Source organism: Crocodylus porosus, unplaced genomic scaffold, assembly GCF_001723895.1.
Source record: "Crocodylus porosus isolate Cpor-Errol unplaced genomic scaffold, CroPor_comp1, whole genome shotgun sequence".
NCBI classification, from domain to species: domain Eukaryota; kingdom Metazoa; phylum Chordata; order Crocodylia; family Crocodylidae; genus Crocodylus; species Crocodylus porosus.
The window spans coordinates 106,770,194-106,785,082 of record NW_017728947.1 but is presented as its reverse complement, the minus strand read 5'-3'; the positions used below and the strand labels follow the sequence as shown (position 1 = coordinate 106,785,082).

General features: G+C 41.7%; 1 protein-coding gene across 1 annotated transcript in view; it reads left to right on the top strand.

Moving 5' to 3' along the window:
- Window positions 1-13,821, top strand: part of TBPL2 (TATA-box binding protein like 2) — a 16,899-nt gene extending 3,078 nt beyond the window's left edge. The window contains exons 2-7 of the mRNA XM_019550864.1: window positions 1,515-1,936; window positions 3,029-3,116; window positions 6,750-6,841; window positions 7,464-7,631; window positions 10,945-11,039; window positions 13,283-13,821. Of these exons, the coding sequence (XP_019406409.1) occupies window positions 1,515-1,936; window positions 3,029-3,116; window positions 6,750-6,841; window positions 7,464-7,631; window positions 10,945-11,039; window positions 13,283-13,362 (945 nt within the window). The 3' untranslated portion in view covers window positions 13,363-13,821. The remainder of the gene's footprint in view (window positions 1-1,514; window positions 1,937-3,028; window positions 3,117-6,749; window positions 6,842-7,463; window positions 7,632-10,944; window positions 11,040-13,282) is intronic.
- The last annotated feature ends 1,068 nt before the right edge of the window (window positions 13,822-14,889 follow it).

The following is a 14,889-nucleotide window of genomic DNA, read 5'->3' as shown; positions in this document are numbered from 1 at the left end:
TTGAAGGTGTTCAATGTAGGTGCTTGAACCACCTCTGCTGGCAGGCTGTTCCAGACCTTGGGGGCTCGGCCAGTAAAGAAATTCTTCCTTATGTCCAATAGGTTTATTTCTCTGTGCATCTGGCCTCTGCACCTTGGCCTGACTTTCCAAAGAGCTGGGTGCCTGCAGCTCCTGTTGCTCAGCCTGAGGTCTGGTTTATGCTCAGCACTAATTGAAACTCTAGTCTGGTGTTTCTTGAGGCTGCTGATAGCCAGTCTTTCAACATATTTGGAGGATAACATGAGAATACTTCCCGTTGATCAGTTAAAAGGTCACCCCTGCCATCTACTGGACTTAACATGTTCTCACAGTTCAGTAAACTGAAAAGGTTTTATATGCACAGTAAAGTTAGTGTCAACTGAGATGGTGCCAACACTCATTTTGGTTTCCAGTGGAAACCAGATTACTACAGAACTATACAGTGATCAGATTCCAAACTTCTAGCTAAACTACCCTGTCGCTGGCTAGCAATATGTGCATATTCTGCAATCTACAAGGAGTAAATGTTTTGTACCAGAAGCTGAGTGCTTTTATCTGATGTGATTGCACAAACTAATTTGAGCTATTGTTATTCAGTAGCTCAAATACTGCAAAAAGTTAACTTGCGTTATTAGGATTGTACTCGACTTCCGTTGTAGGTTTCTTCTGAGGGGGGTTGGCAGTCCTGTATCGGTTCACTTACCGTTTATGGTACCGTTTGGATGCTCATTCAGTAGTTTGTGTCAAACTCCTGGATTTGTTCTGCCCCCTGAACAGAGACCTAGCTGGATTCAGTGAGTCTTTCCTATACCTCTGGCTCATGTCCTCAGCGTAAAGCCCCAAGTTCCTGTAGCTGTTGAACTGTAGAAAGACGGTACTTAATAAAAACCTTCTTTAGCCATTGTGAGTGCAGGGAGCACAGTTATGTATCTGCGGACACCAGAGCTGGTCCTGACGGAAGCAAGACTTCATTTTCCTGTCTCTTGCAGTAGTTAACATCAGGGCTGGGTGATCTAACTCAGGAATTGAGAAGTCTCTTCAATACTTTCTTAAGTTCAAATTGGAGGAGCTGTGTTGGGGACCTGTATGGCCCCAATTTTGAAAGGTGTTTTGCGGTCTCTTTAGAATCATTGGATTATTGGAAAAACTGAAACAAATGCCTTTTCTGCCTTGCTTTGAGGTAGCTGAAAAGGGTTAACATGGCGATGAAACCTATTTTCCAAAACCCTATTCTCTGGACTTTATACACTGAGCTGGGTGAAAGCCACGGGAATAGAGGTCGGTGAATTGTGAGCGTATAAGAAGACTTCGGACATGCTTCTATATCTTAACTTGAAAGTATTCTTTGCTACTATGAAGTGGCGAGGGGAAATGTCATATTGAATTTTCCTGCATTAACTGAGAAACGGGTTTTCTCTTCAATCTTCCAGTTGAAGTAAATGGGATTTCGTCATCTTAAACATGCTACAATTATTTTTCTCTCCTTAAATTTAAAGGATGATCTTTCATCAACTTGTCCTCAGCTATTCACTCCCATGAGCCCTTATGACACGGATCTACCGATTCATTCAGTTGAAGATGCATCGTTCAGTTCTCATCTTAACCAGTCCAAAGAGCTTTCTACAGACTTTTCTTCTGTGGATCTCAGCTTTCTCCCAGATGATATTAACCAAGAAAATGAAGAACAGATTTTTTCTGAGGGTGGTCGTGAAACAAAGGAAGATCAACATGTGTTACCGACGGAAGAGCAAGATAGTGGCATTGTCATGGATGGGAGCAATCTGCCGCAGGTGGGCTGCACGGATGTAACCCAGCCATCGCCTGAAACTTCTGGTGCCTGTCCCCCCTTGACACCCATGACTCCTATGACCCCAATGACCCCTGTCTCGGAAAGCTCTGGCATTGTTCCTCAGTTACAGTAAGTACGCTTAGGTCTGTGTGAAACTTTTATGTGAGGATGGACCTGTGCCAGGGATGCTGCAGAACAAATTTCCCAGGAACCAAAATTGCTACAAGCCTTGTGCCTTGCACTGCAAGGCAGATTTCTTGATTTTTGACTTCTCCTATGTAGCAACATGTGGGTTTGCTTGTGCCTAGGTAAATACACAAAATGGAAAAGCCCGTCAAAGCCTACCAAAAAGCCTATCAAAATGGACTGCTAGTGTATATGCTTCCCTTGGGAAGAGGATGAGAAGGGAAGAAAAAAAACAAGAACAACCTGTGACATACTAATCATAGTGCTAGTAACACTTGTATTATGGTGGTGGGAGATTTTTAAAAACCTAGTGCAAATAAGTAAAGGGGTAAAATCCACTGATTACAGAAATAGAAATAGATCAAGTGTCATTCAGGCATTCACAGGTGAAAACACACAGTCTAGGAGAGAGAACCAGCTGTCTTTGCACAAAATAGCACCTGTGGACTTCTCGGGGATGTCAAAATGGTCTGAAGCGTGCAGGGAGCAGAAACAGCCCCTCTCCCTGACCCTGAGACGGGGAAGGGAAGGAGTGGCTTCACCAACAGAAACAGAAAATAGTGGCCTTGGCGGAAGCCAGGCTGTTGTTCTTCCCTACTTCGCTTTGGCTGGAGAGGCTCTTGGCAGAGAATGAGTTACCTTCCTTTCTACCTGGAGAATGCTGTAGCTAAAGAAGTTTTATGGAGTTACGGTCTTTAAAATGGGTTAAGTACTTAAAAGAATCTTGACTGCTTTATCACTGAAGGGCAAAACATAGTTGGATATATTCAGTAGATGCAGCGGTTTAGTACTCTAATTTTCCTTTTCTAATCTTTAATAGCTTTAACATTAGGCCACTTTATTACTGATTGCCATGAACTCGCCATATGTAGCTTAGTATTCAAGTAGTAATTAAATAGCTAGGAAAAGAAAACGTTTGTTAATGAACCGTGGCTGTAGGCTAGGTTGGTAGTTAATAGCATTTTTCATACATGGTTTTGTTCTGCATTGGCTTACACACAACTCTGAAGTGTTTTTTTTTTCTGGTTTCCTCAGGAATATAGTGTCTACTGTAAACTTGGCTTGTAAACTAGATTTGAAGAATATAGCTCTGCATGCCAGAAATGCAGAGTATAATCCAAAGGTAAGCATTAAAGAACTAGTTTGTAAAGTTTAATACTTGATGCCATTTATGTTCTAATTTTGTTTTACGATCATTTCTTAATTGAGAGCAGTTGCTCAGTTCATTAAAAATTGATTTCAAAGTTGCTTTAGCAGACTGGGATCTCTCTGAAGGTCAACCATTTCCATCTCCTCTTTATTTCTTTTCCTTTCTTGCTGGGTATCAACAAAGCACTTGGAGTGGTCTTGTTGCAGGATCGATGGCCCGCTCTTGATGGAGAACTGGGCACAGCCTGTCAAGTGGCCAGACGGATGCTTTCTGCTGAGACAGATCACCTGACTAGAAAAGCCAGCAAATAGATCAGGAGAAAAGATGGGGAGAGATTAGTGGGCAAGGAACTTTGGGATCAAGGTGGGGTGGGAGAGCTACAGGGAACAGGGCCCAAGTTCTCGGGTATGTCGCTTCTACTGTGGAAAACTGCAGGGAAGATATGGGGTACGTGTAGGAGACTTCAGGTCAGGAAGAAAAGATGATTGATGTACCAGATTCTGTAGAAAGAAAGTGGTGGGGAGGTGGAAAACTGAAGCCCCTAGACAAACTTCTTGGTGTGGTATCTCTCTTGCCCAAGTCTTCTCAAGGAACAAGCTGGTAGCCCACGTGCTCTGCAAGTTTTCTGTGTCTTCTAGCTGTTGCTAAATAAACAGGTGAATTGAATTTCAGAAAATGGAGCATTGTATTTGGATTGCTACAATAACAATAAAACTGATCTGTTTCCTTCCATAATAAACTTTAGAGATGGTGCTTCCAGGTCGATGAGGTCCCTGCGAAGTTTCTTCTATGTCCATGATTGACTCATTCCTCCAAAATATGTTAGGCTTAACAAGGCACTCAATTCCAGGATCAATGTGGAAGAAAGCCCTTGCACAAACCTTTTAAGGATATCCTGGAATCTCCAATGTCTTTGGCTGGGTGTGTGGGGAAAAGTCTCGAGCAACTCCAAGACCACAGCAAGAAACTGTATCAAGTGTATGTTCAAAACCAGCCTTTGGTATCTGTGACTTCTTGTGTTGGCTAAGACTGGAATGTGGTTCAGTCCTCTTTGTACCGAGTTTTTAATGAAGGAGACATGGTCCCAAAATCCATTACATACCAAAGAAGTCTAAATGATGCTTCCCTGGCTCTTAGGCCTCCAAATCATTTGAGTACAACTTTATTCCACCCTAGGCAGTGTCCACAAAAACTCTGCCTGGATTCCTTCATGTTTCCATTTTAATCCAAAAAGGTCACTAGTGCAGTGGTTTTCAAACTTTGCTCCAGGGAACCCTGGGGTTCTGCAGTAGGACAGCGGGGGCTCTGCAAAGAGACCAGCTGTAATAGCAGAGTGGGTGGGGAGGTATTTGACCCAGCAGTCTTTTCTGCCCAGAGCAGGGGGGCTGGACCTGATGATCTCACAAGGTCACTTCAAGCCCTAAACTTCTGTGAATCTGTGGTGCAGTGCCATTGCCAGACCAGGTCACCTGGCTCTGCACAGCTCGTAAGGCCTGTGGAATCGGGGGTAGAGGTTCTGTGGCAGAAGAAATATGAAAGGGTTCCTTGAGTTTGAGAAGCTTGAAAACCACTGAATTGGTACTGCTGCCTAGATATCTAACTTCCACCTAAGCTCTGCTGTGACCCAGTTCTGTTTGGGAAGAGTGTAAACGTCCATGAAAGTCTTCATTTATTTAGCTGGAGAAAAAGCACAGTGAGTGACTGATGCAGAGAACCTGTGTGCAGCTTGGAAGAGACCATCCATCTTTTACACAAAAGCCCACTGGTCATGGCACCTGCCCATGAAGTTGGAGGCCTGGGTTTTAGGCCCACCTCATTCTCAGAGGCTATGAACAACATCTCCCAGGTCACTGCAGAATGCTCTCACAATTAAGCTATGCCCTCTTCTTTTCTTCTATCCCTGTGGTTCTCAAACTGTTTAGACTTAAGGCACTCCTTAGGAGATGTGAGCTCTTACCCTTCACTCTTCATTATAGAAAATTAATATAGCAATTAGCTTATTGCAAAGAACTCAGCCCACTGCAGGCCAGAATATTTTTGACACACTGGATTCTTATTTGAAATCTCTGGGCTTATCTTGTTAGCATTGTGAATCATGGTTCACAATGCTAGCAGTGTGGGAACCTGTGGCACCCTGGTTGAGAATTGCTGATCTATCCTTCTTGTTGAAGTTGGCCCACTGCTTAAAAAGGAATGTGAACCTCATAGCCAAAAAAAAACCAACCAAAAAAGCAAACAAACTGGATACGGACTCTGGCTTAGTGATAAGCAGGGGTCCTGGTTTTCACTGATTTTTAAATTCCATTTCTGGTTAAAAATAAGTAACCCCGAATCTACATTTTTCTGTGATTTAAATGAAACACACTAATATATCAGTCATATATAGTGGTGTTTCACTTTAATCATGGAAAAATGTGGATTCGGGATTACTTTTTTTAAACCAAAAATTCAAATTTTGGGGTTTTTTTTAAGTTGGAGAAAACCAAGATCCCTGGTGATGAGGAGGGCACTTGCCTGTGAGGGAGCCATGACTTTTGCTCCTAAGGCCATGTATGCATTTACCAATAGGTAGCTACTAGAAAAAAAATGCATGTGTGGCATTAGGAGTAGGATCCTGAATCCATGGCTTCCTCCCTCCCAGGAGAATGCCCACCTGACTGAGGTGCACAGTCAGACTTGCTCTCCCCTGAAATGAATACTGCTGCCACTTAGATGTGCTGATCCAAGCAGATATCTTTCCTCTGGGTGAGTTGGAGTTGGGTCTGGAGGCATGCAGAACTGTCTACTGGGGAGCTCTGCATCTTCCCAGGGTGAAATAGGACTGCTGTCCTCTCTGCCTTGACATGCAAGTCTCAGGGAAGCTTGGATAAGCAGTCTATAAGTTTTGGACACCTAGAGGTCCAAATCCTATTCTGCGTGCAGTCCTAAGTCATGGTACTGGCTTATGTCGTGGAGCATCAACCCAAGGGGGTTATGAGCGTAAGTGCGTGGGTTATGGGACCCCTCCCTTCTCTGAGTCCAGGGGCAGAATACTGCGCACCCTTTTACCATGGCACTGAGGAATGTTAAAAATCTGTCTCTGCAGAATGGCCAATAATACCAACTGGGTGAACAGAAAGTGGGTTGATGAGATGATGGATTGAGCTTGCTACAGTGCACAGCTGTATTTATATGGCGCTCTGGCCTAAACTTCCAAAATTAAGAACTTGGGGAAATCAGGCTTTTCCCTTTGAGCTCAAATAAACCTTTCATATACCTTTATTTTTCCCTATTATAGAACTACATTTGATATATTCTGCTGTTAATTTAGGCTGAAAGACAGCTTTTTATGACATTTTAAACAAAAATTGAAGGTGATAGCTGGCAGGCTTGTAACAAATAGTTCTTGTTTCAGAAAAGAGACTTAAATGGAAAATAAGAAACTGCTAGGTGAATAATGTACGTTATGAAGCACGCACGAGTGAGTAGCATCTGTGCTTGCAGTTTGTCAGAGCTGTACTGAAAATTTCTAAATAACCCTTTTTAGAGTCGTCACTGTGTAATGTGAAAGCTGGTCTAAACCTGGTACCTTCATCGCAAGGTAACATTGTCTGACTTTTAAACTAGAGGTTTGCTGCAGTGATCATGAGAATCAGAGAACCAAGAACAACCGCCCTTATATTCAGTTCAGGGAAGATGGTCTGCACAGGAGCAAAAAGGTAAGGAAAACGACATCTACATTTAACTCGAGCACCAGGCAACATTTTGAGACTCATCTTTTTAAACTACCTACAAAAGTCAACACCTGAAATGCTACGAGATGAGGCACTGCTCCTGAACACATCTAGTTATTTGTGTGACGGGAATTGCAGCCAGCTGAACTACAGGCTGCCGTTGCTCAGTATAATATTTGCTCAGCTCAACTTAGTAGACAAATGGCTAAGTTCCAGGAATCCGTACATTAATGCCACTTTCCACTCATCTCTGCCATAGCCAGGATGTAACTTTTTTACTGAGTGTCCCACTCTAGATGAGTTGCACCCCACTTTCCTTGAAGTTCATTCCTCTAATGCTTAAGCCCCGAATCCTCTTTCATGAAAACTGCTGGGTCTTACTTTTATCAGTGGTTCCCCAACACTTATTTTTGACAATAGCCCCCAAACTCTAACAACTAAGATACCAGTATTAGTCTTCCAAATGGCTACTTGGATCCCCTGTGCTCCTCCAGCATAAAGTGGGTGGGAATGCTGGTTTATATACCCGATGCAAGTTTCCTCCTGAAGTCCACGTAGCCTACTCCAGTACACCTGCTGCTTACTCCTGTCTCTCTGCTCCCTGCAGTGAAGAGCAGTCACGACTTGCAGCAAGGAAGTATGCACGTGTGGTACAGAAGCTTGGGTTTCCTGCCAAGTTCCTGGACTTCAAAATACAGAATATGGTTGGCAGTTGTGATGTGAGGTTCCCAATCCGCCTGGAAGGACTGGTTTTAACTCACCAGCAATTCAGTAGGTATGTAGGTTCCTTATGCAAAGACTAAGGATTTGAGCTGGGAATTGGAAGTCCCAGGGTGTTTCACCATTCTAGGAGGGGAGACAGCATGATTTTAAGTAGTCTTCTCAACCATGTGAATCGGACATTAAAAAAGGATAACGCACTTTATTTGGTCCAGCAGGTTTTATTATATCATATGAATGCAAAAAAAGAGGGGTTCCTGACCAAGCTTACTCATGAAACAAAGCTGAGAGGGCTTGCAAATGCTTTGGAAGATAAGATCAGAGATGGACAAGATCTTGATTGATTGGAGAATGGGGTACTAGACTGAGGAATGAATTTTATTCCAGACAAATGTAGAGTGCTATGCTGAGGGAAGAAAAAGCAAATACAGAATGGAGAGTATAACCGCCTGACCAGTAGCATTGCTGAGAAGGATTGGGGTGGGTCAGTGAATCATTGGTGACTCATGTCAAGTCTGTGGTGCAGCTGTTTTTTGAAGGCAACTGCAATTTGGCAAGCATATTGAACATAATGTGTAGGAGGTGCAGTTCTGGGCTCTACAATTTAAGAAAGATGTAGAGAAATGAGACGGGATCCAGAGGCAAACAGTGAAGATGACTGGAATGCAGGCAGTATTGAGAGAGCTAGGCACTTTCAATTTGGAGAAAAGGAGATATTTAGGGTTGAGGGGAGCATATGGGCAGTTTTCAAATATTTGAAAGGCTTTTATAGAAATGCCGGAGAAGAACTCTTCACAACAAATCAAATTTAGATTAAATCTCAGAAAAACTTCCTTACTGTCAGGACAGGTAGAACAGGAAAGCTGTGGAGTTTCCTTCATTGGGCATTTTCAAAAAGAGTCATGATAACATTTGTGCAGGGAGTTGGACTAGATAATCCATGAGCTCCCTTCCGACCCAGTGATTCTACAGTTTTTAAGGGAGAGGTAGCAATAGTTGGGAAGAGGTACTACTCCCATGGTTTAGAGAGATGTCACTTGTAAGTAACTTTGTTCAGAAGAAATAGGCATCTAAAATGACACCAGGGATAAGGATACTGTACTAGTGAGGTGTTACTGTCTTCTTTCCAGTTGGGTATGTCATAGCATAACCTTGATGTACAGGACCTGGCTACAGGAGTCTGCATCTTTGGAGCATGTAGAATCCAGTTTACATACTAGACTGCAATACTTTGGCAGTACATATTTTTAAGTAATTGCTGTTAACTAACCTCTTCCTGAATTTTTTTCTTTTTTATATAACCTGACAAAAGTCAAAAGGTTTTCTGTAGCAGTTTTGCACAGCACCACTATTGATATTAGTAGGTACAGTCACAACTCTGGATATAGTAACTACTCGTTTCGTGTACACGTAGTTTAGTACATTGGTGGCTGGCTATTCAAAACTGCTCTCCTGCCTCCCTCTAGGGAGAGAAGTTACGCTTTGCAATTCTCTCATTGAAAGGAGAATATGTGCTAACCTACATTTATGACTGCTTCTATTATTTCAGATTGTTATGTGGACTCTGACCTGCTTTTTTGACGTGCGTTACCTCTGGTTAAAATGAAGGACAAGGAAGTAATCTGTAAACATAAATGGCTTATTTCCTTCATCTTGCTTTTAGACGATTGCTTCTTGTAACAGTTACTGATGACTGGCAGTCATACTGAAGGAATGCATCTGATACTGCTGAATTTATGCTGTGTACAGAGAATTCCCATGTGCCGCAGGGTGTTCATGAAATCTGGGCAGTAGTCCTATCTAGGATGACAATGAATTGGTCTCATGTTAGTAGTATCTGCTGTTATGTAAAACATCAGGATTTGGGAAAATGCTTTGTTTTCATTGAGAATAATTCCTCTAATTTAAAAAAAAAATGATTCAGTTGAACAAAGTCTTTATAAGTTCACTTAATGCTTGGCATATGTTACAGCTCCAGCAGCCTGGACTATACGCTTAAAGCATCGGGTGCAATGGAATTGTGCATCCACAGATACTGGAAGCAAATAACTTAATTGGGATGCACACACATGCTGCTGCTGGCTGTACCAGTAGCTGCATAGCAGCCATTGCTGCCCTAGTGCCACTGCTGTGGGCATGGAGCAGCCCTGCTATGCCTCTGATGGAAGCCAAACTGTAGCTGAGAAAAACTTAGACAAAAGCAAAAGCACTTCCCATTGGTGAAAAACACAGAATTGAAGACTGTGGATGCCTCTTATAGAATGATCCATATTTTGTCTAGATTGTTTAAAGTGAATGTGTAGCCTCATTGCTGGGAGATCAGACTTGGTGTGCTAAAATGCATTAATGCAAGGTAAGTCACTAGATTATAAGAAGTTTGGAAAGGGATGAAGACTTCAGTGCACTGTAAGTGGTTTGAATATGCGTCTCTAGTGTTAAGATGATCACTCCTTCACTTAATGACACTGGATAACCTGACAGCACCTTGCCTTGTTGACTAGCTGCTGTGAGTCTCTTTGTCTATTTCTCTACCTGTTATATATGAAAGAAGTGTTTCTATGGGCCCCTCTGCATGTGCAGGTTAGGGCACAATGGGATCTAATGCCCGATACCCCACTTGTGCCACACATGCATGGCAGGAGGCGTGATTGTCAGATGGTGCATTAGAGCCCATCGTGCCTTATTGCCAGTGCAGTTGGAGCCTGATCCCATGGGGAGGGGTACCCCATGGCTGAGAGCCCTGTCAGCTGGGAGCTTGGATTGGCTGACAAGGCTCCCAGACACAGGGTGGTCCCTGGCCACGTGTTCAATTAATGGCATGAGAGGAGGTGGCTACAAAGTTGTTATACATTTTATGGAATAACTTTGTACCTTATTCCTCTTTTTTACCATGCTATTAATTGATTGAACACGTGGCCAGGTGAATAATTTAAGTCATGAATAACTGCTTAATCAGGCTTGAAGTGCTATGTGTAGATGAGGCCTAACAACTTCTCTTGTTGGCCTTGGTCTGTCCTGGTCCGATATTAGTGCAATGCCAGTTCCCGCAAATGCGAGAGTGTAACTGTAGACTCTAGAACTAGGTGGCCCACCACAGTTCCAGTGGGGACAGAAGTTTACGGGTCTCCATTAGAAATTTACAGGTTCTAAGGACATGAAAATAGCAAACACGCATCTCAATGTATTGACTCCTAGATAAGACAGCTTCTTCTGATGTGGTTAAGTAACTTACTTTAGTGTATAACCAGCCTATCCTTTGGAAGGGAGGATCAGTCAGGGGGACAGTTGTTCATTTTGTTTTATTTTTGCTAGTTTTAATAAAGCCATAAAGTGGTGTTCCTACCCATTCTTCCTTTTTCTTTAAACAGTTATGAACCAGAACTGTTTCCTGGGCTTATTTATAGAATGGTCAAACCAAGGATTGTGTTGCTGATCTTTGTTTCTGGAAAAGTTGTATTGACTGGTAAGTAATCTCCCTTCTTCATACAGCAGTAACATGTGTATGAAGAAAAATCTTGTCGTCTATTAGTTAGAAGCTGGCTAAGCTGACACTTATAGCACAAACAGTTTTTGCCAGTAAAAAACAGGGAGTATCCTTTTAGTGAAATACAAATAACAGCTATAAGACAATACGTTACTAAAAGGCTTCACAGAAGTTCAAATAATTTCTCAAAAAAAATTCCATACCATTCAACAAGCATCTTGAGTTCCTGAAGCAAAGTAATTCCTGACTTGTGGCCAAGGTATCACCTTTCAGCATAGTTAAGATCTGTCTTGATAACTGATTCCATTACATTGGAAAAGATGCAAAATTCTCATAGAAATTAGTTTTCCCCACTTGATTAGAAAACTACTTTACCACTGCAATGCAGTATGGTATTTGCGTGGCTTTGGGTGGCGGGGAGCAGAAGTGCACTAAAATGTAATCTGTCTTTATCTTGATTCGGTTCTGTTCTGTTCTGTAGTACACCTGACCTTAAGCAAGTCCTGTATTTAATCAATATGTATGATGGATAAGCCTTGAATTCAAGGCTTGTAGGTAAATATTAATGTTCCTGGATGAGCACTCCAGAACATTCATTCTGCAGTACTTACTGTGTTAGGCAAATTCTCCTTTTGTACATTGAATAAAACTCTAAATTGTATTCCCGTCAGATATAAGACCTCTTTCACAGAATCATGAAAAGGTAGGACTGGATGGCACCTTCAGGGGTCATCCGGTCCAGTTTAACAAAAGGCTTTCGGACGTGCTTCAGAAACAAACAAAAAAATGAGCTGCCCTTACCCGAAGGACCTTCAAAAATTAACAAATCCATGAATGAATTAAATGAATGGACCAAGGAGGTATTCAGAATAAAAAGCTTAAATATGTTCTCCCTCAACCCCCTCCTTTGTAGGTCCTGTGAGGTCATGCTGGCCAGCTCCACTCCACTGATGAAATCCAAAATATTCTGAGGACACAATTGGCAAAAACAACCCCCCCTAAAAAACCAAAACTCATGCAGCAGGCCCATAAGGGCTCAGGTAAGTCCTAGTTGGAAACTGGACCCTACTGTAATAGGAAAAAAGGACTTCCTGAGCTCCTATGATCCTTTCCCCTAATCCAGAAGAATTTTCTGGTAGCTTGAATATCACAATTGAATGTCCAAGCAGGGCCAGGGAGTGTGGTTGCTGTTATGTATCTCATTAGCTAGAAAAACTTTAAAAAGGAGCTAGCTCAGAAGTGCATCTATTAAATGCCTGTTAGTCTGGCGAGAGGTTCACTGAAATGCCAATTATTTGGTCCTAATAGTTCCTAGTTGTACCTCCAAGCTGATGAGGAATATCCTTGGCTACCTGTGGCTGGTTGGTGTGTGGTTTTCCATAAAAAAGTTGTATGTGGGAAAAGTTGTTGGGTTAAAGACTGCAACATGAATTCATATATATGATGGTAGAAACAAAAAGAAAAATCCTAAAGTCCTGATATGGGTTGAAGTGAAAAGTGTTCTAGAATTGGGAAATATTACAGACCAGTCTTCAAGATTCTGTGTGAATGCAAAAATTCCCTCTCTCCCCCTCTGCTTTTTTAAATGCAGTTTCCCATTAACTTACCAACAGTGCAGAACTACCTTAATCAGTCTGTGCAGCTTTCTAAAACTAATTTGCATGAATTGTTCATAAGAAATCTGATCACTAATTGCTGCCTAATTCTTCCGTCCTACATGTAATGTAAAAATGGGATATTTGATTAAATTTGGATGTAAAAATTAGTGAGTTAAACTTTGTCTTTTATAAGAGACAACAGTAGAAACGCTGCCAGAAAATTTTATGACTTCCCTTTGGGCTTTCGCCCAATAGTCTATTAAAGGCATCTGCATCTGCAAATATGTTTTAGCATGTTCATGTAAGAATCCAAACTGAAAGATTAGTACCAACCAGTCTTTCTTTTTCAAAATGAGAATGGTGCAAAAAATGAATGAGAAATTCTTTCCACTTGCTGCACAAGTTTCTCCTTTTAAAAAAAAAAAAAAAAAAAAGCGTTGATAAACTTTCCCCCTCCTTCTCCGCCTCCCAAGGAAATGGTTTTATAAGCTGTTGGATATGTCTTAATACTGATTTTTATTGGATTTCAATGGATGTGACTTAATAACAACTGAATGCAGTCTTGTGTGTGCTATCCTAAATCTTATTCTTAAAAATATTTACATTTGTCCAAATATTTTATAGGTGCCAAAGAACGTTCTGAAATCTATGAGGCATTTGAGAACATCTATCCTATTCTAAAGGGTTTCAGGAAAGCATCTTAATGCAGCTTGTCAGAAGACTAGAAGGAATGTGTGAGTTTGTATGGTCATGCATACAGCAAATGTAAGAGCATTTCTGAACCCAAAATACATAGTTCTGGCTTATGAAGAAGATAAAGCCATTTTGAACGGAACAAATAAGACTACTTAGTTACATATTTTGCTGTAAGATTTCTGTTCCGTATGAGTTTGGTCTGTTTTTGTAGAGCTCTATTGAATTAACAATAAGAAGAGCTGTTTTTGAACGAGAATATACGCTAGGACCATTGCACTTACAAGCCATTTCATAATGTTTGTAATAAACCCAATGTGTGCTTCTTCAATAGAATGGAGCTGGTGCCATAATGCCGTTTTGTTGAAATGTCAAGGCCTTGATCCAGATTTTTGTATTACTGAAACATAACTTTTTCATGTTTGTCCAGAATTTTTTATTTTTTTGTCTACAATATAGTTTATAAAATTCAGCAGGAGTCCTTTTAATTTCTTTTATGGTCAAATACCCAGTCTCTTGAATTGTGAAATGAACTTTTTTTCTTTCATTCTCTGTGTTGCCATATCCAGTTAGCTATGCAGTAGAAAGGTCAAGATGATGATGATTGGTGCTGGGATGTTTGAAAGTAGTCAGCTAGCGCTAGCACTATTGGCAACTGAAAATAAGAGGTGGGGGATCACGTGAATATCACAAGCTATTCTACTAATGGTTTGTGACAGATTCTACAAGTGGGACTTGAACAGGTAAAAGGCAGATTACTATAGGCATTATTGTCATCCCATCAAAAAGGGGATAGGTAGGTCCAATCTTGTTTGAATCTACATGAATCTTTTTAACTCTGGTTGGAAAGCAACCTTTTCAAATAGCCTGAGTTTTACAGGTTTGACTTTATACCAAAGCAAAAGGCCAGATTCAGAGAGTGATGGTCGACAGAAGCAAATCATCATGGCACTCCATGACCAGTGGCTCCATCCTTGGACCTGTTCTCTTCAACGTCTTCATCAATGACATGGATACAGGTGTCAGAAGTGGACTGGCCAAGTTTGCCGATGACACTAAACTTTGGGGTAGATCGTCCACACCGGAGGATAGCCGGTGATCCAGACTGACTTAGATAGGTTGAAAAAGTGGGCGGATACAAACCTGATGACTTTCAATACTGACAAATGTAAGGTACTCCACCTTGGGGGGTGGAAATCCTGCAGCATGCTTTTAGGCTCAGCAATGCTACACTTGCTAGCACTAAAGCCGAAAGGGGCTTGGGGGTCATGACTGACCACAAGACAAACATGAGCCACCAATGCAATGTCGCAGCTGGTAAAGCAAACCAGACTCTGGCTTGCATCCATTAATGCTTCTCAAGTAAAACTCAGGATGTCATCCTCCTGCGATATTTGGCCTAGGTGAGGCCACAGCTGGAGTACTGCATCCAGTTCTGGGCTACACAATGCAGGAAGGATGTGGAGAAGCTTGAGAGAGTGTAGAGGAGAGCCACACTCATGATCAGGGGGCAGGAGAATAGGCCTTATGAAGAGAGG